Consider the following 21803-nt stretch of genomic DNA (forward strand, 5'->3'; position numbering starts at 1 on the left):
GCTTCCTGTCCTTTCTGTCCCAGGACTTCCTCAAGTGCACAGGAGAAGCAAAAGTGGGAAGAGATTTTCGCAGCTTGTTTTACTATAGCAATTTAAAATGCTTTTGATTTTTAAAATTTACTCTTGTACTGCACCTTCAAATTCATATGAAACTGTTGCTTCCACATTTTTATTTATATGGATTCTCTCCTATGACAATGAAGAGATAGGTCGTGATTTCGCTTTTCCTGCTGTGGTGTGGTATTACCAAAAATTTCCCTTAAAAACAGTTAGTACACCACAGGAAGTGGCTTTGGTTTCCTAGGGTTTTAGAAATGGTCCTACCTGGTGCTTCTGCCTTTACAGTTCATGTACATTCAGAAAGAGTAGAAGTGCCCTTCATAACCAGCAAAGGGCTTTGGTCCCTGAGTTCCTACATGTGACCTGTCTTCTTGTTTGTGGGGACTTAGCCCCTTAAAGGAATCATGAATCTAAGGGCGCTGGGCTGAGATCAGAGTTCCCCGTGGCCCCAGCTTGGATGAGGGGGCACAAAGGTTTTCTGCGCACACCAGGGACCGGCCTCTGAAAATCATTGCAGACATTTGTCACACTCATTCATTAATGCCACCCAGTGGTGAGGAGAGGGAGTACGATGACTGGCCAGCAGTGAAGCTGGGAAATTGATTATGAACTTGTCAGATGGGAGACCAGGGGAGGGCAGGAGAAAAAGGTTATTTTTCTGTTCTCCATTAAGTTTCATGAACATGGATTTTTCGATGACTTCCAGTGTTTGCCCTTCTGATGCGAGTCTGGATTTTTCTCACCAAGGCTTGATGTCTTTGTGTTGTCCTGTAGACCCAAGAGGAAAGAAGGGAGCGAGGGCTGGGTGAGGTGTGTGGAATAGTTTGAATTGCCTGTGCCCAGGAAAGCTGGGCTTTGGTCATCTCTGGTTTTCCTCGATTGAGATGTTAAAGTTATATTGAAATAAGCATTACAGTTACCGGATGAATTGTCAGCATTAGCCAAGAAGTAATTCTGGGCAGATGTGACTTAAAGAGGTAACTGATTTGTAAGGGCGTGGTCAGAGGATGTGATGTCCTAGGAGGAAATGTATGTGGTGAGGAGATTTCTAAATGTTTAGAGCACTATAAGGTTACAGTTTTTTTTGTTAAGGAAGCAGTACTCTGTGGTCAGAAGCTTTATGCTGTGTGTGGGCACACTCAGCCTGCATTTTGCTGGTAGGAGCTGTATTGCAGGGGAGAAAGTTGCATTCAATCAGATTTTGAGGAGCCACAGATATGTAAGGTGAAGCCTCACTCTGAAAAGCGGTATCAAGCAAATGCAAAGGAATTGAAATTGTGCCATGTATATTATCAGACCATAGTGTAGTGAAATTGGAAATCAGTGGCAAAAGAAACCACAAGAACTTCATTAACACATGGAAATTAAATAGCACCCTCCTGAACAACCAGTGGGTCACAGATGAAATTAAAGAAGAAATTAGACAGTTTCTACAATTAAATGACAATGACAGCACAACATACCAGAACTTATGGGACACAGTGAAAGCAGCCCTAAGAGGGAGATTTGTAGCAGTGAACACCCATATCAGGAAAACAGAGCGAGCACAAATGATAAGCTGTATCCTATCCATTAGCACAATTCCAAATTATTTGCGATCTGCTCTACCAAACTTCCGCATTTCAAAGATGGCACATTTCTAGAATTTATTCGGGACATGCACACTGGTGAGTGGAGCTTTGGCTGTGACGTCATCCTTTGTGTGCAGATTCAAAAGAGTGATTTCCTTCGCGGTCTTCGTTAGGTAAAACTGGTCCTTAGCAGTAGTCCTCCTGCTGGTCCACAAGCAAGTGGTTAGACGAATGCACTGTCAAACACAGAATGACAGGAGTGGCACCTGTGACATCGGACAAAGACAAACTCGTCACAGGTCACTTTCCATCTTGCATAAAGATGACCCTTGTCAGCACCACTGTGTATCTTGCTTTGCACGCTGGGTTTTGCACCCAGAGATGTGTATGTTACAGAAGCATGTTCCAGGCACGTGTATTACAGGATGTTTCTTCTTCTCTTCCCCCGAACAGATATCAGTATTACCTGCAAGTCAAAAAAGACGTGCTTGAAGGGCGGTTGCGGTGTACCTTGGAACAGGTGATCCGGCTGGCCGGTTTAGCGGTGCAAGGTAAGACAGTCATGACCAGCATGTGGCATTCTACTTCCGGATGAGCATGGTGCTGCTGGCTTCTCCTAGTGGAAAGTTACATGTGCTTAAATCACCCTTTGAGAATGGTCCATTATTATTTTAGATATCTTACATTAAGATGAAAAATGAGTGATTTGGGGTGGAAGAGTAGTGGATTTCTCAAAGCTGTTTGCCAACGGCTTGTGTTGGTATTTGAAGGAATAGCAGCCTTTTCTCCTGCCTTTAATGAAAGCTACACTTCAGAGTTTGTGGAATATTTTCTCAGGATTATTCCACTGCACATGTGGCCGTGATCTGTGGCTTGATGGTAGAAATGTGCTACTATCACAGCTTCTGGTGCAATAGCTTTGACCATTGTTGCAGAATTTATTCGGGTACAGTTGGAGATAAATTTGAAATCCACAATGGTAATGTGAAACAACAAATATATGCTTCAATAAATTTGTATTTCAACTGCCCTATTTGGATTATCAGCTGGCTATTTTATTTACCTTCTCTGTTATGTATAGGTGTGTGTATGTGTGTGTGTGTGTTTGTGTGTGTTTGTGTGTTATTTGTTGAGTGGTGGCTTAAATGCCATCAGTCATATTGCATACAAGCTAGAAATACGGTTTTGACAGGGAGTCCTTATTTTTTTGAAATCTAGCTCGTGTCCAGGTGTGAGCCCGCCAGCAGCTGAGTTCTTGCTGTGTGGACTACTGGTTTAGAAACTGCAAAGTGAGCTTCCCTCCTCACGCTCTGAACTGAGGATGCGCCTTTTGGGTTCTAAATATCCGTGAACTCACCCTTCCCTTGGCCTCTTTCTCCCCGGGTGATTCGTTGCATGGCAGTGTTTGTTGGCCGTACTGTGCCTGTAGAGTTAGCTCCCACTGTTACTCTGTGAAATGACAAAACCTGTTGTATCACATCTGTCTACTTGGTGACTGGAAAGGGAAGAATCCGGGGCTGGTTTTCATAGAAATAGCACTGGCAGCATCATTAAAAAGGTAGCGCACCTGTCTTTCATAGAGGAGCGAGAAGATCCACTATATGCCCCATCTTCAAATCAGACCCTTCTTTCGAAAAGCTTTGATTGAATGACGCATCAGAAATACACGCTGTGATGGAAGGTGATAACTGCTGATTGAACTTGAAAATAGAAGAGTGGGTCAGTGTTGTCTGTTTTGGTTTTTGAGACAGGGTCTCTCTATGTAGCCCAGACTGGCCTCAAACTCATAGCAGTTCTCCTTCCTCAGCCTCCCGAATGCTGGGATCGCAGGCGAGCGCCACCACTCCCCGCTGGCTTTTGCTCTTCTTGATTGCTGTACCTACTTGATAATTAGTTAAGCGCTACTGGTACACTTGTAGGTCCATCTTCGCTGTCTCCGCGAATTCTCTGTGTTGACCTTGGTGTGTGTGTGTAGCTTTCCATTCTACAGCTGTTCTTACCTCTCAGATACCGTAATCCACGTCTGTTAGGGGCCGAATCTGTAACATGAAATCGGGAGTCCATGTCTCCATCTTGCATGTGCTCCCGCAGGCCCTTGTGAGGTGAAAACTGGGCTGAGCAGACTTTCTGGCATCTTGCAACATGTGAAGTTGTTTAGGAGGTGTGAAGATGTCCGAGGTTGCTTGCCAGCAGTGATTTACAGTGGGAATTTCCAGCTGCAGATATAGGAACAGACACGGATTGGTTTGGCCCTGCACTTTTCCAAATTAACCTCAAGTTAAAAAATCCCCTTGGCAGAGATCTTAAGAGATGGATCGAGGCACATTCTACAAAGAGAAATACAGGTTTGTTTTAAAATCTTAAAGTAGCCTTCAGGAATGGCTTCCATATTTCTCTATTCTTTCCAAAAACTGTGTAGCGGTGTCCACCTACTGATATTTAGCATTGCTGGGTAAAGGTAGTAACTACATCGAACAGGTCTTTGGCGCTATTTTTATATAATAGTGGCGCAGAAATAGGATGAAGAAGGAATATGGTGTGTGGTGACAGGTTTACCCTATTTTATTCCAGCTTTAATAACTGTGTAATAACAGTGACCCTTCCCCCGTTCTCTTCTCAGCTGACTTTGGAGACTATAACCAATTTGATTCTCAAGATTTCCTCCGAGAGTATGTGCTCTTTCCTATGGTAAGTGCAACTTCTTTTTTTCTGAATGTTCTGCCTTCTTTGTACATTTCATTCTTTCCTCTGAAAATGTCAGAGAATGTTACATGCACAGCATGTTCCCTCAGGAGGGGTCCACACATTTGTACAGTAGAGACAAGTTTTACAAAACACACTGAGAAAGTAAAGACGCCCCTTTCTGTCCCAAGACACTTCTCTGATTTCTTTTTCAGATGAAATAGTTCCTTGTTGGAGTATAGAGATGCCGCTTGTTTTGGTGTAGCTTTTATAACTTGCCACTTTACTGAATTTGTTTATCAATTCTGACAATTTTTGGTGGAGTCTCTGAGAGCTTTTTATATATAAAATTATATAGTTGGAAAACAGAAACAATTTTATTTCTTCCTTTCCTATTTTTATGGTGTTTATTTCTTTTTCTTGCCCAGCTGTTCTGGCTGGGGCTTCCAGTACTGTGTTGAGTAGGCGTGGTGAGTGGACTGGGATGTAGCTCAGAGTAGAGCACTTGTGTAGTGCGTATGAAGTGCTGGGATCAGTCCCCAGCACTGGGAAACAAACAAATAAACAAACACCCTCAGGAGTAAGTACATTTAGTGAGCCGGAAAAATTATATATTGAACCCATGTTTATAGCAGTACTAGTTGTCATAGCTAAATCTTGAAAACAACCCAAATACTCATCAACTGAGGAATGGCTAAAAAAGATATGGTATTTTTATACAACGGAGTATTACTCAGCTATTAAAAAAGATAAACTCAAGGCTTTCATAGGTAGATGGGTGCAACTATAGACCATACCCATAAGTGAAATAAATCAGACCCACATGTGTAAACATTGTATTGTCTCCTTAGTGTAAGAAGTAAATAAAATCTGAAAGGTACAGTAGATACTGTTAAAGGGAAAGGAGTTGCTCAAAGGGAAGGAACAACAGGGATAAAGAAAAGGAGAAAAGAAAGATGGAAGAAAAAAATATATATAAGGATAACTGGGATAATTGTACTGCTGATGTCTATTGGTTTATTGAAAGGAATAGTTAATGCTTAAATTTTTCTTGTTCTGACCAATTTTGCATGATTATATCTGGTAATCTGAACAACTAATTTGAAGGCAACAATGTGTAATATAACAACCATTGTTGAATCCCTACTATCTTGATTAGTGAAACTCTGTATCATTTCTAATTTTTTATAACTTTTTATTCTCTTTAATTGTTTGATCAATATTGCATTCTTACATCTCGTAACATGAGCAACTTCGTTGAAGATAACAATATATAATATAACAACCATTGTTAACTTCCTGTCACCTTGATTTAAAATTCCGTATTGCTGAGGATTTAGCTCAGCGGCACAGCGCCTGCCTGGCAAGCGTGAGGTCATGAGTTTGATCCCTGGTACCGGAAAAAAAAAAGACAACAACAAAAAAAATAAAATTCTGTATCGTTTTTACGTTTTTGTATTGTTTTGTTTTTGTTTTGGTGGTTGTTATTTTGTTCTCTTTTCTCTTTAAAATAAAACAAACAAAAATTATGTGTTGAAAACTGTAAAAGATTCACGAAAGCAGTTGAGATAACACAAATGGCAAGATATCTGGTGTTCACAGGTTAGAAGAATCAGTGTTGTAAAAATGTCCATGCTACTCACAGAAATCTCCAGGTTTAATTCAGTCCCCCTTAAAATTCCAATATGAGAAATAGAAGAAATAGTACTGAAATTCATAATGAACCATAAAAGACCCCAAAGAGCTAAAGTCATCTTGAGCAGAAATGACAAAGCTAGAGGATCGCACTGCCCAACACGAAACTGTGTTGTAAAGCTCTTCTCATTAAAACAGGATGGCACTGGGCACAGACATGAAAGCAGACAGTTAACCATTCAGATAGAAGAGGAAGCTGAAAAATAAATCCACACAGCTGTGATCAGTTGGTTTTTTTTTTTTTATTAAAAAAGAGGGCAGGAATACACAATCAGGAAAGATCAGCCTCTTCAGTAAATAGTGTTGGGAAAACTGGCTGTCCGCACGGAAGGAGTGAGATCAGGCTGCTCTCTCACCCTTTATGCATGAATCAACTCCACATGTGTTGAAGACTTTGGGACCAGACTCGAAACTGTGAAACTGCCCAAAGAAAACCGGAGGAGCTATATACACATTGGTCCAGGCAACAGTTTCTTGCCTATGACCCCAAAGTACTGGTAACAAAAAAAAAAATGAGGTTACCTCAAGCTAAAGTTTCTACACAGCAAAGAGAATAATTAAGAGCAAAGAGACAACTCACAGATTGGGAGGAAGTATTTGCAAATCATACCTCAGCTCATGCCTTAGATAAGGGCCATGTATCTGAAATATATAAGGAACTCACTCACTGCTCATGGAGGGGAAGACAAACAGCTCTGTTTAAAAATGGGCCAAGGACCTGAATAGACATTTCTCTAAAGAAGACCTACAGAAAACTCACCAGATGCATGGAAAATCGTCAACTGTAGTCCGCAGTGGGACGTCGCCTCGTGTCTGTCAGGACAGCTGTTAACCAGAAGAAGAAAAAACAAGTGTGGGTGAAGCTATGGGGAAGGGGGCGCCTTGACCCATACTTGGTGAGGATTTACATTAGCATAGACACGAGCAAAACAGTATAGAAGTTCCTCGGAAGAAAAACAAAACTAAAAATAGAATTACCACAGGATCTAGATGTCTCGCTTCTGGATATATATGAATTACAATATATACATTTGAAAGAATTACAATAAACTTGTCAAAAAGATACCTATACTCTCATGCTCATTGTAGCAGTATTCACCGTAGCCAAGATACGGAAACAACTAAATTCCCACCAGCAGATGAATGGATATATGTAGTACTTGTGAGGTGTGTGTATGAATACTTTCAGCCTTTAGAAAGAATAAAATCCTATCATCTGCACACTGTCGATGACTCTAGAGGCCGTTCTGGCACAGAAGGTAGGTGTTGCCTGGTGTCCCTTACACATGGAGTCTGAAGCTTCAAGCTCATGCAAGTAGAATGGTGGTTGCCGACGATGGGACAGGCCAGGGGCAGGGGACGTGCTGTCGAAGGGCACCAGGCTTCAGTTCGACAGGTGGCGTGAGCTCTGGTGATCCGTGGCACAGCCTGGTGGCCGGGCTTCAGGATGGTGTGCATTTCAAAATTGCTGCCCTGGCGGAGTGTAGATGTTCTTGCTGCAAAGAAAGGGCAAGTATGTAAGAGCACCGAGTGTCGCTTAGCTGATTTGCCCTTTGCAGCAGTGCTCACACTTTACCAGAGTGTCACGTGGTGCCTCATAGATACATACGATTGTTATCAGTGAACATAGTAAGATGAGAAGAAGGCACTTCTCCGCTGGGTGCTCCCAGCTCCCTGCGCTCCAGCCCCTGGCTTGGCTGCTTTGGGAACGTGCTGATCCCCGTCCTAGCCCGGACCCCTTGTGCCTGGTGTCCCCTGGGTGCCACAGCAATGGCCCTGGTCTTTCTGTTGCAGAGATCCCTGTTTAGGTGTCTCTCTTTCTTTGACAGCCTGCCTATGCAATACATGCTAACCACCACATATGTGTGTGTGTGTGTGTGTGTGTGTGTGTGTGTGCAGTGTGCATGTGCACTCGAGGGCCCCTTCAGTGTGTGAAATGTTCACTTTCAAATGTCTCTTTCTCCCGCCAACCTGGTGGTCCTTCAGCAGGGCCCGGCCTGCCTTGCACACGACTGTGGGGCACAGGGCTTGTGTGGGGTGCGTGAGTGACGTAAAATGCCTCTTCCCAGGCTGACTCAGGGGTGAGCCCAGGTTAGAGTCCTGGGGAAGATTTGCTGGTTTCTGGGTTGGCGGCACGACGGTTTGAGAGGAAGCCTGGGGAAGCGGGCACAGGCGCGTGGAAAGAGCAGCACCCAGCCGGCATGCTGGCGCAAGTTCTAGAGCTCATCGGCATCACCGCTGACGTCTTCTGGAGCAACTGTTTTGCGCAGCACACCGGCCTGGGTCACTAACCCCGAGGGGTGGAGTTGTACAAGCGGCGGTGCGTGTTTTCAAGGAGACTGCAGCCAGGGTGGGCGATTAGGAAGTTTGCAAGATCAGGCCGCTGTGCCAAGTGTAATAAAGCACAATCAGGATTTCACTTGGCAGATGCCACATGCTTGGGGACGAAGGAGGCTTCCGGGCTACAGAGCGTAGGCTGTGGCCCACAGGACAGCGGACTGCGAGGGGCAGCGGGGGAAGGGAGGCAGGGCCGGTCCAGACGGGAGAGGCGAGGCCAGTTTTGCTGTAGCTTGGTTTGGGGCTCCAGGGGATTGTGGGGGTTGAAACTTCTGAAGCATTAGAATGCCTGGGCTCCCCCAGCACCTTCGCATGGAGCAGGAATCATTTTGTAGGAGGAGGCGAGGCTGGGGAGCTCTGCTGCACGGACGTCTGGGCAGAAGACAGAAGGTGCAAGCAGTGAGGTAAACGGGAAGGCAAAGCCGAAGTTTGGAAATAAAATAGGCAAAACCTGGCCTCTTATCCCTCACAAGGGTGTCTGGTGACATTTTCAGGTATTTATTTTTTGGAAAAGTGTTTTTGTGATACTGGGGATCGGACCCAGGGCACATACTCAACGACACCCCCAGCCCCCGATCCTAAAGTTTTTTTTGGGACAGAATCTTGCTACACCAAGTGGGACTCAGCCTGTAATCTGTCTTCCTCAGACGCAGGAAGTGCTGGGATCACAGCTGTGTGTCACTGCACCTGGCATGAAAGTTTATTTTTATACTTCTGTAAGTGTTCGCCCAGCATTCACAACCAACATGGTGCCGCTTCTGTGGTGGTTTATCTGGTGGATGACCCGTGGGGTCCCTGTAATTGTTTCCTGTTTTGTTTTTTGAGACAGGGTCTTGCTATGTAGCTCAGGCTGGCCTTGAACTCACTGCATAGCCCAGGCTGGTCTCAACTCTTGGCAACCCTCTGCCTCTGCCTCCTGAGCGCTGGGACAGGTGTGCGCCACCACACCTGGCTGTAATTGTTTTCTTCCTGAAGTTTTCCCTTGTCTTCAGTTTCATCTTGACTTTTGACCGTGCTTCTGTCCTTTCAGTGACTGAGGTGTTGACGTGAAAGCAATCCTTTCCAAGCAGTGGCTTGCCAAGTAGTGTGAAGTTGGCCATCCTGGCCACCAGCACCTTCTCCAAGGCAGCCCGCTCTCCTTTTATCAGTTGTCAATTAAAGTCAGGTCCTCTGAGGTCACCTTTACTGGTGGCTGGCACAGTGCCTGATGGCACAGAGCCGGCTGTCCTGCCCAGGATGATCTCTCCCAGGCCCCCCTACACCCCGTATATGGTGTGTGGTCTCCTCACCTGCATGGGACAGGGCAGTTTCTGGCCAGCATGGTGAACTTAGGGATGCCTTAGGAATGTGTCCTCATGCATATGAATACTCTGCGAACTGCACCTTTGGGAAGCAGACCAAAGGGAAGCCATCAGAGCCTAGTCTGCTGCTAACCTTCTGGCAGTCAAGGCCAGACACAGATAGGTGTTAAGTTTTGAGCAACCAGAACGAGTAAGACAGAGTTACTGTCCATATTAGTATGTGGGGCGGATTTAATTGGACCAAAGCTCGCCGTGTTCTCAGAGGTTAGGGAAATACTGCAAATCTCTTACCTTTTCAGTTTTCTGCCATGTGGGCTGTTTCTGATGCCTTGCTAATTCTACCCATGCCATCAACTTGCGTGCAGGGAGACGAGCCGATGACACAAGCACTGCCTGATGGGGTTGAGTGTCAGTGAAGTTGCACCAACACCCGCGCTTGCCGGCGTGCTTGGTGTGAGCTCACGCCTGATGCTTTTAGGCTGCGAGCAGTGTGTCAGGAGTGCTGGCTGACAGTGGAGGGCTGGGCATTTTCCACAGTTTCTTCCATGCTCTGTCACACTGTCTGCGGGAAGAGACCAGGTCTGAGTGCTAATCAGCGTTTCCCATTCAAATTTCACCTGATTAAAGTGAAACAAAAACTCCAGTTCCTCAGTTGCCCTGGCTGCGTTTTAAATGCTGGGTAGCCCCTGTGGTGGCAGAAGCTGGTTGTTGTCCCTGTGTCCGGCTGAGCTGTGATTATTTGCAGGCTTCTACCTGCAGCCGCCTCCTGTCACCTCCTCCCCCATGTCCCGCCCTGCTGTGCCACGTTGCGTGCAGCGTGCCGGGTGCCGTGTGGTCTCTGCCATGTTCTAATGGTCCAGGCCGTGTGGCCATGTGGCTCTTGCAAGTTAGTGAACTTCTAAGCCTCAGTTTTCTCATCCCTAATGAGTTTCTCAACCCTGGTCCCGTCTTGAGCACTCTAGGAAAAGAACGCAAGTGTCCAGTCCTCGGTAACTGTTCGCTCAGCTGTCACCCCATCATCACCGTCATCCGCGTTCCCGTGTCTGTGTGATGCAAACCCAAGGGTGCCGAAGCGTGCGCAGATGGCACTTGTTGGAATGTAAGCAGGCGGAGAGGACAGGCAGAAGGTGCAGGTCATCACTAGCCAGCTTTGCATAACTCGGAAGTGGCGTTTGCTGCCGCGCAGCTTACGTGCCGCAGTGTGCGCTCCAGCGCTTTCTGTGCCTGGCGGACTTGCAGGCAGTCACTGCAGCAGAGCCCTGGGATGACCCCGCAGGAACCGGCGGAGGAATGGCCGCCTGTATTCGAATAGAGGGAAGCAAGAACCGAGCTGCAGGGTGTAGAAATAACTGTGGTGGAGGGGCTGGGGATTTAGCTCAGCAGCAAAGCGTCTGCCTGGCAAGCACAAGGTCGTGAGTTCGGTTCCCGGTACCGGAGAAAAACCAAAAAATAAATAAATAAATAACTGTGGTGGAAACGCATAGGCATCCTGGATGCGGGGCGACGAGAGACGTACAGAGGGGTGGAGGGCATGCAGGGGAGTCAGGGCTTACGGCCCCTGGGGGATGTAGGAGCAGACACCTGAGGGACGATGTGGCACTGCACACGGTGTGGGGGCACTGGATGCTTCTTCCCAAAAGGGGGGGCATGAGCATGAATAGGGATGGAGACGCAGCAGCTCCTGTGGAGAAGAGACCTCTGCCTGAGGCCCTGAACCCTAGGAGCGGAAGTTAAGAGGGGAGCCCTGGCCACGCTGCAGAACAGGCCGAACGCCGGGCCCAGGTGTTGACCTCTTTGAGCAGCCGTGGGGAGCCATGGAGGGTTGTAAACTTTCTGCTTGGTTCCACTGGAGCTTTCAAAGACAGGAATGCATTCCTGGGGTGGGGGAGGGAAGGTGGGATGAATAGCTGTGTTTGATCTTACAAAGAAACCGAATTTGTCAAGTGGTGTTTCTTCAGCAGAGAAAAGAAGAAAGTTAAGTACACAGGGCGCTGCTCCGCAGGTGTGAGGCCCTGTGCAGGCACTCTGCCGCCCCTCGGTCACCCGACCGCGTCGTCCTCCGGTGGGGCACGTACCGCAGAGAGGCCTGCGGGGCTCTTTAGGGGCGCACAGTCCCAGGGGTTCCTTTGCTCTTTTCTGTTTTACAAAGTAGGAAGCAGAGGTTTAATGGGATCCTTTATGATCTTCTCTCACCCTTCATTCATTCAGTTATCGCCTGCCTTTCGTTAGCTTTCCAAAATTAATAGCACGTTACCACCCCTCTTTGGTCCTGAGACGCACGCGAGTCACTCAGTCTCCGAGTGCGAAGCCGAGAACAGCACACTTACTTCCGTCGTGGGTGTGAGCAGTGTCCATGCACAGCCGACTGGGAAGCAGCAGATTAGCCCATTAACGTGAGGACAAGAGCTCCTGCAGTTCCCTCCGTGCTCTCCCGCCTGTCACTAGCCGTAGAATCGGCAGAACCTGCAGGGCTCTGGAATTTCCAGGACATAGGGACGGCCCCTGTCTTGTTTTCATAAGTGCCGCTTGCTTCCATATTAATGTCTTGAGATGGGACCTTCCTGAACAGAACTGAAGCGCCCATTCTTGGGCGTAGCATTGGTCCCATGGAAAGTGGTTAACTTCAGGGTAAGTCTCTGCCTAACTGGGATTTTAGAAGCAAAGAGAATGAGACTCTTCGTGGGATTTCTGCCAAAATGTCAGCGCTGGCCAGGCAGTCCCAGCAGTATGATCCTGAGAGTGTCCTCAGCTGGAGAAGCTTGGAGTCCCTTCTGCCCTCCCAACTCCACCCCTGGGGCTCAGCGGACCGTGGACGCTCAGGCCCCTCTCAGGATGGACTTGCCCGCCGTGTGTCCCTTGGCCGAGACTAGCTCTGCAGCCCTGCTGTCCCGTGGAACTCCCCTGAGCTCTTTTAGCCCTTGTGACTATCTCTGTTCTCACAACTGCCGGGTGTGCTCTACCCATCTGTGGGTCGGGTTTGTTTGCCAGTGTCATAAAGATGGGCCAAAGGCCTGGTGCAGGCCCTCCCTGGGTTCAGCTTTTGAAAGGACGGTGGCCTAGAAATCCATTACCTTCATGCCCTGATCGTGAAGAAGGTAGCCAGCAGTTCTGATACGAGTGCGGCTGAGAGACAGGCATGGAGGGAGGAAGGCAGGTGAAAACAGGACTCTTCCTGGACTTGCAGAAATTGGATGGCACCCAGAGTACAGCTGGAAATAGTCTGAGTTCCAGCGCAGAGCTGTGTTACAGCAGTAGGAATTGTACCTCAGTCCTGAACATAACAGCCTCTCCTTCTGTGGGAGTGAAGGAGACATTGAGGGAAGTGTAACTTCATAAGGAACTTCCTTCCTTCCTTCCTTCTTTTTTTCTTTTCTTTGAGGTACAGGGGATCGAGCCCAGGACTTTTGCAATGAGCTATGTCCCTGGTCCTCTTTAATTTTTTATTTTGAGGCAGGATCTAAGTCTCTGAGTTGCCCTGGCTGGACTTGCACTTGTGCACGTCCTGCCTCAGTCTGCCCGAGTGCACCATTATGCCCAGCTGGGAACATCTTCTAAAGAAGAAGGGAGCGCCCTTGTTTCTCAGGCAAGATGCAAAGGCCCGGAGCTGCTTGACCTCAGAGCTTTCTCTTCTTCCAGGATTTGGCTCTGGAAGAGGCTGCTCTGGAGGAGCTGACGCAGAAGGTCGCCCAGGAGCACAAAGCCCACAGGTGAGGCCGCAGGGGCAGCAGGAGCCTGCGTCTCCCCCGCCCGCCCTGGTCTGGTCAGCACGGGTCCTCCCTTCCGCCGTGCGGCTCTGCTCCGTTCTGTGCTGAGAAAGGAACAGGAGGGCTTGAGAACTGTGCTCTCCATCTCTCCCTCTCTCCTTTCTTTCTCTTCCTCCTCTCCCTCCTCCCCAGGAAGCCCACACAGACATGGTGCAGAGAACCTGCTCTCACATCTGGGAAGCCCAGCCTAAGGAGGCAGCGAGCTCTGGACTTCCGGCCCTTGTAGCTGTTTCGGGACAGTGAACAACAGATTTCTTTTCCACCCATCCTCAGAGAAACCCAGCCACTCTTCTCGGCTGCTCAGCTCCCAGAGTACCTTCAAACCATAATAAACCTTATTTAAAATCTTTTCTCTTTAAAAGAAAAAAATTGGAAACTTTTCCCAGTTGGGAAAAAATAACTTCTTTTCAAAACAAGCGGCATCCTTCGCAGGGATGTTTGTTTGGGGTGGCTCCAGAGTGTTTTAGGGCTGTGGCTCCGGGTGAAATGCTTTACCTTCCTCTCCTTCCCTTCGGGTGCAGGCCGGAATGTGTTAATGAGTTACCTACAGCACCCTGACCCTCACTGGGCCGCTAAACCCAGCCCTGGAATTTGCCGTCCGTGGGGAGGATCCTTTGTGGCCCTCATGGTTTCCTCTTTGCTGCTGTTCTGTTGCAGTGGAATCCTTCCCGCAGAGGCTGAGCTGATGTACATCAATGAAGTGGAGCCGCTGGATGGATTCGGGCAGGAGATCTTCCCTGTGAAGGTGAGGCGCCGGGCCCTGGCCTCGTTTGTCCGGCTCGGAACCATACAGCCATGCAAAGCCCGTGTAGGTGGTACTGGGCCAGAGGGGTCACCTTCCCACTACTACACAGCATGAGTTAGCAAGTCTACTCACTTTAGGTGAAGGAAACACTCTTAGCTGGGAGATTTTTGAGGTTTTCCACATCATCAGCAGAGTATCTCATTTGTGAGACAGTCATTTAGCTGGGTGTGGTGCTGCATGCCTGCAATCACAGCACTCTGGAAGGCTGAGGCAGGAGGATTACAAGTTTGAGCCTAGCCTGCTCAGCCTGAGCAACTTAGTAAGACCCTGTCTCAAAATAAAAAAGTAGGGCCAGGGGTGTAGCTCAGTGTGGAAGCCCTGGGGTCAGTCTCCAGCACTGTACACAGACACAAAAAAGACAACCATCTAAGTGAGTACTGTGCGCTACCCCACCCAGCACTTTGAAGGTACCAAGGATTCGGGCACCAAGGTCTGGCCTTAATCGAAAACGAGCCAGTGGCATCTGTTGAGAGAGACTCTAGCCAGGACTTCACACCTGGTGTTTGTCATTCCTCTTCTTAGACGGGACCCAGGAAGAAAGCTTTGTGAGCTGAAGTGAAACACTTGCGGTGTGTGGTTGCATTTCATCTCTCGCGCTCCTGGGAGCTCTCCATGTGGCTGTCCAGCCCGTGGGGACACTGCGCCTAGGAGACTGTGACACACCTTGCATCCTTCAGTCATCTGCAAAGCTGTGCCTATAGCGCAGGCTCATTGTCCTCTCACTGTTGACCAACTTTTCTCCGCAAAATGGAGTTTTATCAGAGATCTAAGAGACTGGCTTGTCCCAGCCTTTTGGGAGAGGCCTGGAATTTCATTCAGCGTGAACAGTTCACTCCAGATCGGCTCCACCGGCGGCTTTGTCAGCACCCTGTTCCCTGTCAGCTGTGGGCTTGCAGTTTGCCTTAATGAGAGCTGTCCGTGTGCATCAGGCAGAACCGAACCGGGTGGCCGCGGCTCATGCAGAGGCCGAGATGACTCCTCTGTAGACTCACTGAATTTTCTTTTGCTGCTCTAACGGCTGCCCTTTGTAGGGCTGTAACCCATTTCCTCCTGATAACGCCCCTCGAAGCATCTGCGTCACTCACATTGCAGCGGCCCATGAATAGTCAGGGTATTTCGGGGTCATTGAAAAATCAGTGGGCTTTTCTCCCTTTCTAGAAAAGTAGCTGCTCCGTGCCTGGGTGCTGGGGATCTTCTTGTGGCAGGGACTTGCTTATTTGCTTTGAATCATCCTGATGTATGGCGTTAGGGGCAGTTGCGGCAGCGTGGGCTCTGATCCCTGCCCGGTAGGTTCTGCACGGGACCCGGAGGGAGCTCTGGTGTCCTCCAAACCGACTTGTGGTCAGGCAGTGTAGCCTGGCAGCTCACTGGGCTCCCCGCGTGTCTGTCTGTGACTGAGGCGGCCACAGAAGGCCTGGTGACCCCAAGACGGTGGCAGGAGCAGCAGGACTGAGACAAGTCTGTGGGAGCAGGTGGGAAAGAATGCTGGGAAGGGCGGGGAGGCGGGCGTGGGCCCTTGGGTCACCGCAGTGCTCTGGACCTAATAAAGGAGAACACCTGACCCCACCTCACACTGTCCAGGGGGCAAGGATCCCTGTGCAGTGTGGGCTTTTTTTTAGTGGTCCCTAAAAACTGCTCAAGGCCAGGGGAGCCTCGGTGCACTTCCTGACAGCACCCCCCCCCACACACACACACACACACAGGGGAGGCTGCTGCCCGAGTCCCATGTCACTGAGCACGAGGACATGGGGAAGAGCTTCCGGGATGGCGAAGACAGGGCTGAGCCTCAGCAGGGCGGTTACATTTCCCTCCATCCCTCCTCCCTTCCTCCCTCCCTCCCTTCCATCCTTCCTTTCATCCATCCATCCGTGTACTCATCTTTCCCTTCTTCCTTTGTAGTAGTGGGGATTAAACCCAGGGCCTTTGCACTGAGCCGCATCCCCAGCCTTTCTGTGTTTGTATTCTGAGACAGGATCTCGCTGAGTCGCCCAGGCTGGCCTCGAACTTGCAGTCCTCGCGGGTGCTGCCATCACAGGTGTATGCCCCTGAATGCAACTAACTCCTTCAGTTCGGGCCGGTGCAGTGCCCTGGCGTCCAGGGTGGGGGCGCTGTGGTCGGCTTCTCTGGTTTTCCATCTCTCCACCCTGGGATCTGCTCCCCAGTACCCCATCCACAGCAGATTCCAAGGTGGCCCCACCGGCCAAGTGCCGGGAAAGTCTCCCCGGGGAGCATCCTCCCTGCTCCGCCTGTCCTCTTTCCTGCGTGGATCTTCCCATTGTGCAACTCACCTCTTCAGCTTCTGGTCATCACCCTGACGAGCTGCTCCCCTTTCTTGGATCTGTCTCCTGCCACATTCTCTGCTTTGCCACAGAAAGGCCTGGCAGCTTTCTGTCTCTTCTGGAAGCCTCCTGCTGTCCTGTAAGTGTTGGTGGCCGGAGAGAGGAGAGGTCACAGGGCCCCTCCGGGTTAGTGTCCAGGGAACACAGCCATCCTTCTGTCTTTGGTTGCCTTGTGCATGGCCCCGCTGTAGCCTGGAGAAAGCGGGGGCTGTGTGACAGTTTATCTGCTGGCTGTGGAGCCCTGTCCTGCTCTCAGACTCAAGCAGGAGACTGTAAACACTGCCTGGAACAGGGGACCAGGCTGATGTTGGGACAGCTGGGTTCCCCTGCGAGGGGCCAGCAGACCCTGCAATGATGGCCCCACCCGCCTGCACCCCCAGAGCTGCCCCAGCACACAGCTCCTGCTCTGGAGTGCAGAGGGACAGGTGGGCATCACTCGCAGGGGGACAGAGGCTGACACAGTGAGAACAAGGCGGTGGGAGATGGGGCTGTGGAGAGAAAACCCGATGCTACCCAGAAAGCCTCAGAAGCGGAAACATCGAAGTACCCTCCTTGGAGGAATGGGGTGCTTAGGAAAAAAACATTCAGAAAGTAAAGAAAAACTCCTGGGAATTGAAAATATGGTATCAGACATGGCAAACAGTGGACAAGTTAGGAAATAAAGCTGAAAACAACCCTCAAAACCTAAGGGGGAAAAAAAGTAAAAGAGGGGGCCAGGAAACGAAAGAACGGATTAGTGGACTCCTCCAGGAGGCCCGTCGGCTGAGTGGTGTGGCTCCTAAGGAGTGGACAGGGGAAACAGGCACAGAGTGGGGACCTCGCCCTGTGTGGGGGACACACGGGGTGCAGAGGTACACCTTGCTGCAGAGAGGAAATTGCTCTTCAGCGTTGCTGCGTGAATAATTTTTATTCCAAAAATGAAAACTTAGTATAAAAGTTAATAGATGCTTGTGAAAGAAAACCGCAGTGAGCTGCAGCTCCGAGACAATGCTAAGACTGTCCCCAGCCAACTTGGGAAACTTACACGATTGCTGTGTTGTGACAATAGGAGAAAAATACATACAGTGCTCTAAGATGTGCAGGGGTAAATGCCTGTCCTTGTCCCCAGACTGGTCTGCTCACTGCCCGGATGCATGCTGGATTTGCCCCAGTTATGGGGAGGAACACCGTGGGCTGCAGCCGGGCCCTGCAGGACCCTTGGTGACCCAAGGAGACATCGCAAATGCCTCAGCAAAATGTGTTGTTTAATGGACACGTGCAAGTTGTATACACACATGTATCCTGCACAGCGTGCTTTGAAATATGTGTAAATGTGTCGTGGCCAAATACAGCTGATTAGCATGTGTGTTATCACACACACTTAGCATTTCCCTGTGGTGAGACCACTTAAAATCTACACGGTCTCTGAAGAATACAGTCCATTGTTATTTCAGTCACTATAATAGGCAGTTGAGCTCCTAGATTTGCCCTTCCGTCTAAGTCAAATTGTGTATCTTTTGGTGACTATCAGGTCTTCTTGGTCACCAGCGTTCTTCTCCGCTTCGGTGGGCTCCACTTTTTTAGATCCTGCAGTTAAATAAGGTCTTGCAGTATTTGTCTCTCTGTGCCTGGCTTATTTCACTTAGTATAAAGTCTTCCAGGTTTATCTACGTTGATCTAACCACAGAAGGCTACGTGGGATTCCGTCGTGTGCACTGTATAGCCCACGCTTTCCTTACCCGTCACCCGTGGATGGATTCTCAGTCCTCCCCATAGCTTGGCTCTTGTGCACAGTGCATCCTTGAGCTTGGTGGTCAGAGGTCTCCCGTTGATCTTCCACAGGACAATCACGGAAACAGCATGCACCTTGGTATCTTCTTCATGGGGATTTTCGTGAGGAACAGAATCGGGAGACAAGCAGTGATATATCGGTAAGAGATACACAGGTTCTTTTTCCTTTTCCCCTTGAGAGACTAGACAATTGACCTGGCGGCGAAGTTATTCAGATGAGCAAAGAGGCAGACTGTGGTGCAGAGCTGAAGCTTTCCCAACTCTTCCCAGAGCCTTGAGGGTGGAGGGGGAGCCCTGCCTTCCCTCCTCACTCCACAAAGTGTGCTGTTGAACCGGCAACGTCAGGAGAGTGGGGTGCGGGCCCCGAGTGTGTTTGGAGCCAGCCCTGCAGCTAGTTACTGGCTGATTCGCTCTGACCAGTGATTAAATCCAGGTGGGTTTCTTCCCATCACCCTGTACCCCCTGCCTGACCACAGCACTAGAAGAGCGCCAACTAATTTTTTATGTTAACAAGCAAGGAGTATTGGTAAAAATGTCTCCTAAAATCAATCAGTTTATGTTCACACCTTAAAAGACTAAGCAGGGGTTGCTGTAATCCCAGCACTCTGGGAAGCTGAGGCAAGAGGATCACAAGTTGTAGGCCAGCCAGGGAAATGTAGTGAGACCTTGTCTCAAAACAAATAAAATTCCCTTCCTTCTGGGAGGGAATTGTGTCCAGATGGACGCTGCCTGGACCAGCGGTTACTGCCGGTCATTAGGAGACATTTTCCAGGTGGAAGTGTCCTGAGTGGCTTCTGTTTCCGTAGGTCCCCACCCTATCCTTATCTCTGATATTTTTCCCTTGCTGGTTCCATACAGACGTTATTGAAGCTAGAAAGGGCAGCTAGATCTTAGGACTTAAAAGGGCTTTGACTTTTGGACACATTCAGAATCAACTCCATGTATCTACAACAAAGTGTGAATCCGCTCAATAAAATAAATACATGCAGAGTTGTAGCCAGAAATTCTTGTGCCTGCTCAGACCTAGTCAGGTATTTCCCCTCATTGGTTACTTAGGATCAGATCAATGCTTTGGTTTCTCCTTGAGGCTGCGGAAGGAAAGCAGATGTGTCTTGTACAAAAGCTGTCGAGGTGAAACAGAAGGAAACAGTGATTTGAAATTGGGATGAGTGTAAGCCGCTTACAAGCTTGGCCCTGTGTATTAGCTTTCCTGTTGCTGGATACAGTGCTCAGCACCCACAGCTAAAGCTCATGGTTTCAGGGAATTCAGTCCATGGTTGGCTGACTCCAAGGAAGAACATGATGGCTGACGAAGATGCTTATTTCAGGGTAGCTGGGAGCAAAGCGGGAGAACAGCACTGGAGAAGAGGGGGCTTATTGCCAGATATAGTTAGACCCCAGTGTCACACCTCCATGACCCACCCAGACACACCGGAAGTGTGCTTTACCAAGTCCCCTGGGTGGCTTCAAAGCCAATTAAGCTGACACAGTGATGCTTAGCCACCACACCTGTTTCTTTCAGAACTGCCTCTGGGTTTTTTCATGCTCGTTGTGCCATGGGCAAAGTCATGGGGTAGGGTGAGCAGTGTCTCCAGAGTTTCGGCAGTTGGCTTAAAGCACCAGAGCTGTAGGAAAGCGCTGGTCTCTTTTTCCTCAAGACCCTCCTTGTGGAGCACGTAGCCATGAGTCTCTGCAGCTATAATCCAGGAGACCGCTCGGCTGAGCCCATGTATTAAACACATCTTGGTAGTGTTACCATGGAAAGATACCTGGCGGAACTCTGGAAACCTGGGTAAAGAACTCATCCGTCCCCAACCAAGAGAGTGGATGTGGCCATTTGTGTCTAAATTATCCCTGCTCTAAAGTAGAGGCAGCCCTGCTTTGGAGAGAGGAAGTAAGAAGAGCACTCTGTACAGAGGAGAGGCAGTACTGTTTCTTTTCAGGCCTCAGCAGGTGTTTGTTAAGGGCTCCATGCCACGTTCTTGGCTTGGTGCTAGGAGCACAGCCGGGAAGAAGCAGAGCCACTCCAGGGGAATGGGCTCTGTGGTCCAGTTGGGTCCGGCTAGCATCTCGTCACAGAACTGAGGGTGCATAGCCCGTGGAGGACTCCCCCAGGTGCTCCTCCTTGCATGTGGGTGGTGCGGAACGGCAAAGGGTTTCGTAGGGTTGACAGAACTGAGCCTGGAAAGAATCGTTCAGGCCGGGGTGGCAGGGGTGTGATGAGCGACAGACATGTGATAACTGGAATTCCAGGCGGAGGCACTGAGTGAACAGTAGGCTGTAGTCCCGGAGGGTCAGGAATTGGCCCCAAGTAGGTCTGGGGTGCAGCATGCAGACCTGGCATGCATGGCCCTGGGTTTGATCCCCAGCACCGATCCAAAATAATAAAAATAAAATTCAAGACAGGAATAAAGTCCATAGAGAATGAGGAGGAGCACCTTCTCTCCTCGTCAGCTGCTTACTGCAGCAGATCCCGTGTTAAACAAGGCTTCCCTGAAGACAGAGGAGGGAACTGTGGAACTGCATGTGCTCGGCTCACAAATGCAGAGGCACATGAAGCATCCCCGGGCACTTTGTTTGGGTTGGCACAGCCGCACCGCAGAGCACGTGGCAGCCCGCATCTGCATGGGTTCTTCAGTCCATAGGACTTTGTAATAATGTTCTGCTGCTCTGTTGTTAAAAAGCAGGGGGCGTGGGAATGCCTTGGAAGCTTGGAAATGCGGAGGAAGAAGAAGGCAGCAAATGTCCCTTGCACCTTTAACTCGTAGCTTGGGTTGTCCGTGTCCAGACATATTTTCCATAGAATGGTTACTTGTATAAATAGGTGCGTGTTGCATTCCCTTTAGTTTTCTCCTTTGAGAGAAGGAGTGTTTTTCAGCTGTTTTAGACAGCATCATAGTTTGACACAGCGGACCTCTCCCCAACTGGGTCCGGAATCCTTGGAGCAGTGCGTGGGCAAACCCAGTTGCATTTCCTCTGTGCCAGGTGGAACGATATCGGGACCATCACCCACAACAAGTCCACTATTCTGGTGGAGCTGGTCAGCAAGGAGGAGACGGCCCTCTTCCACATGGTGAGCTGGACAGGCGGCAGGGTAGGGCCCATGGACGGGGAGCTGTTTAATATCTTTTTCTTGTTCCCCTTGGCTTAAGGGAAGTGTACTGTGTTAAGAGATGCTTTTTAGTCCTTGCCCATTGCTGTATGGCTTGTTTCAGGGTGGTGCTGGTGAAATCCCTTGCTCAAATGCCTGGTTCCAAGCTGACTTTTGGTTCTCAAATCTGGGTGCCTGTGGCTGCCTTATTGCTGATCCCTTCTCGGTGTGCCAAGGCCCTGGCACTCTGTTTACGCCCTTGTCCAGAAACCCAGCTTGGGTTGCGTTGCCTTTCCCTTTGCTGGCCGAGCTGGATTTCGCTCCCATCACAGCCCGAGCTTCCCTGCAGACTAGAGCAGCTGTGGAATCCCTCTCCTTCCTCTTCTTC

General features: G+C 49.3%; 1 protein-coding gene across 2 annotated transcripts in view; it reads left to right on the forward strand.

Annotated features, from left to right (window-relative positions):
- Ptpn14 (protein tyrosine phosphatase, non-receptor type 14) overlaps positions 1-21803 on the forward strand; it is a 94338-nt gene that overhangs the window by 36972 nt on the left and 35563 nt on the right. For both annotated transcript variants that reach the window (XM_005374719.2, XM_013519964.1), the window contains 6 exons: positions 2085-2182; positions 4252-4319; positions 13283-13353; positions 14068-14155; positions 18376-18464; positions 21310-21397. In XM_005374719.2, coding sequence (XP_005374776.1) covers positions 2085-2182; positions 4252-4319; positions 13283-13353; positions 14068-14155; positions 18376-18464; positions 21310-21397 — 502 coding nt within the window. The remainder of the gene's footprint in view (positions 1-2084; positions 2183-4251; positions 4320-13282; positions 13354-14067; positions 14156-18375; positions 18465-21309; positions 21398-21803) is intronic.

Source organism: Chinchilla lanigera, unplaced genomic scaffold (genome assembly GCF_000276665.1).
Source record: "Chinchilla lanigera isolate Chin_1 unplaced genomic scaffold, ChiLan1.0 scaffold00005, whole genome shotgun sequence".
Taxonomy (NCBI): Eukaryota; Metazoa; Chordata; class Mammalia; order Rodentia; family Chinchillidae; genus Chinchilla; species Chinchilla lanigera.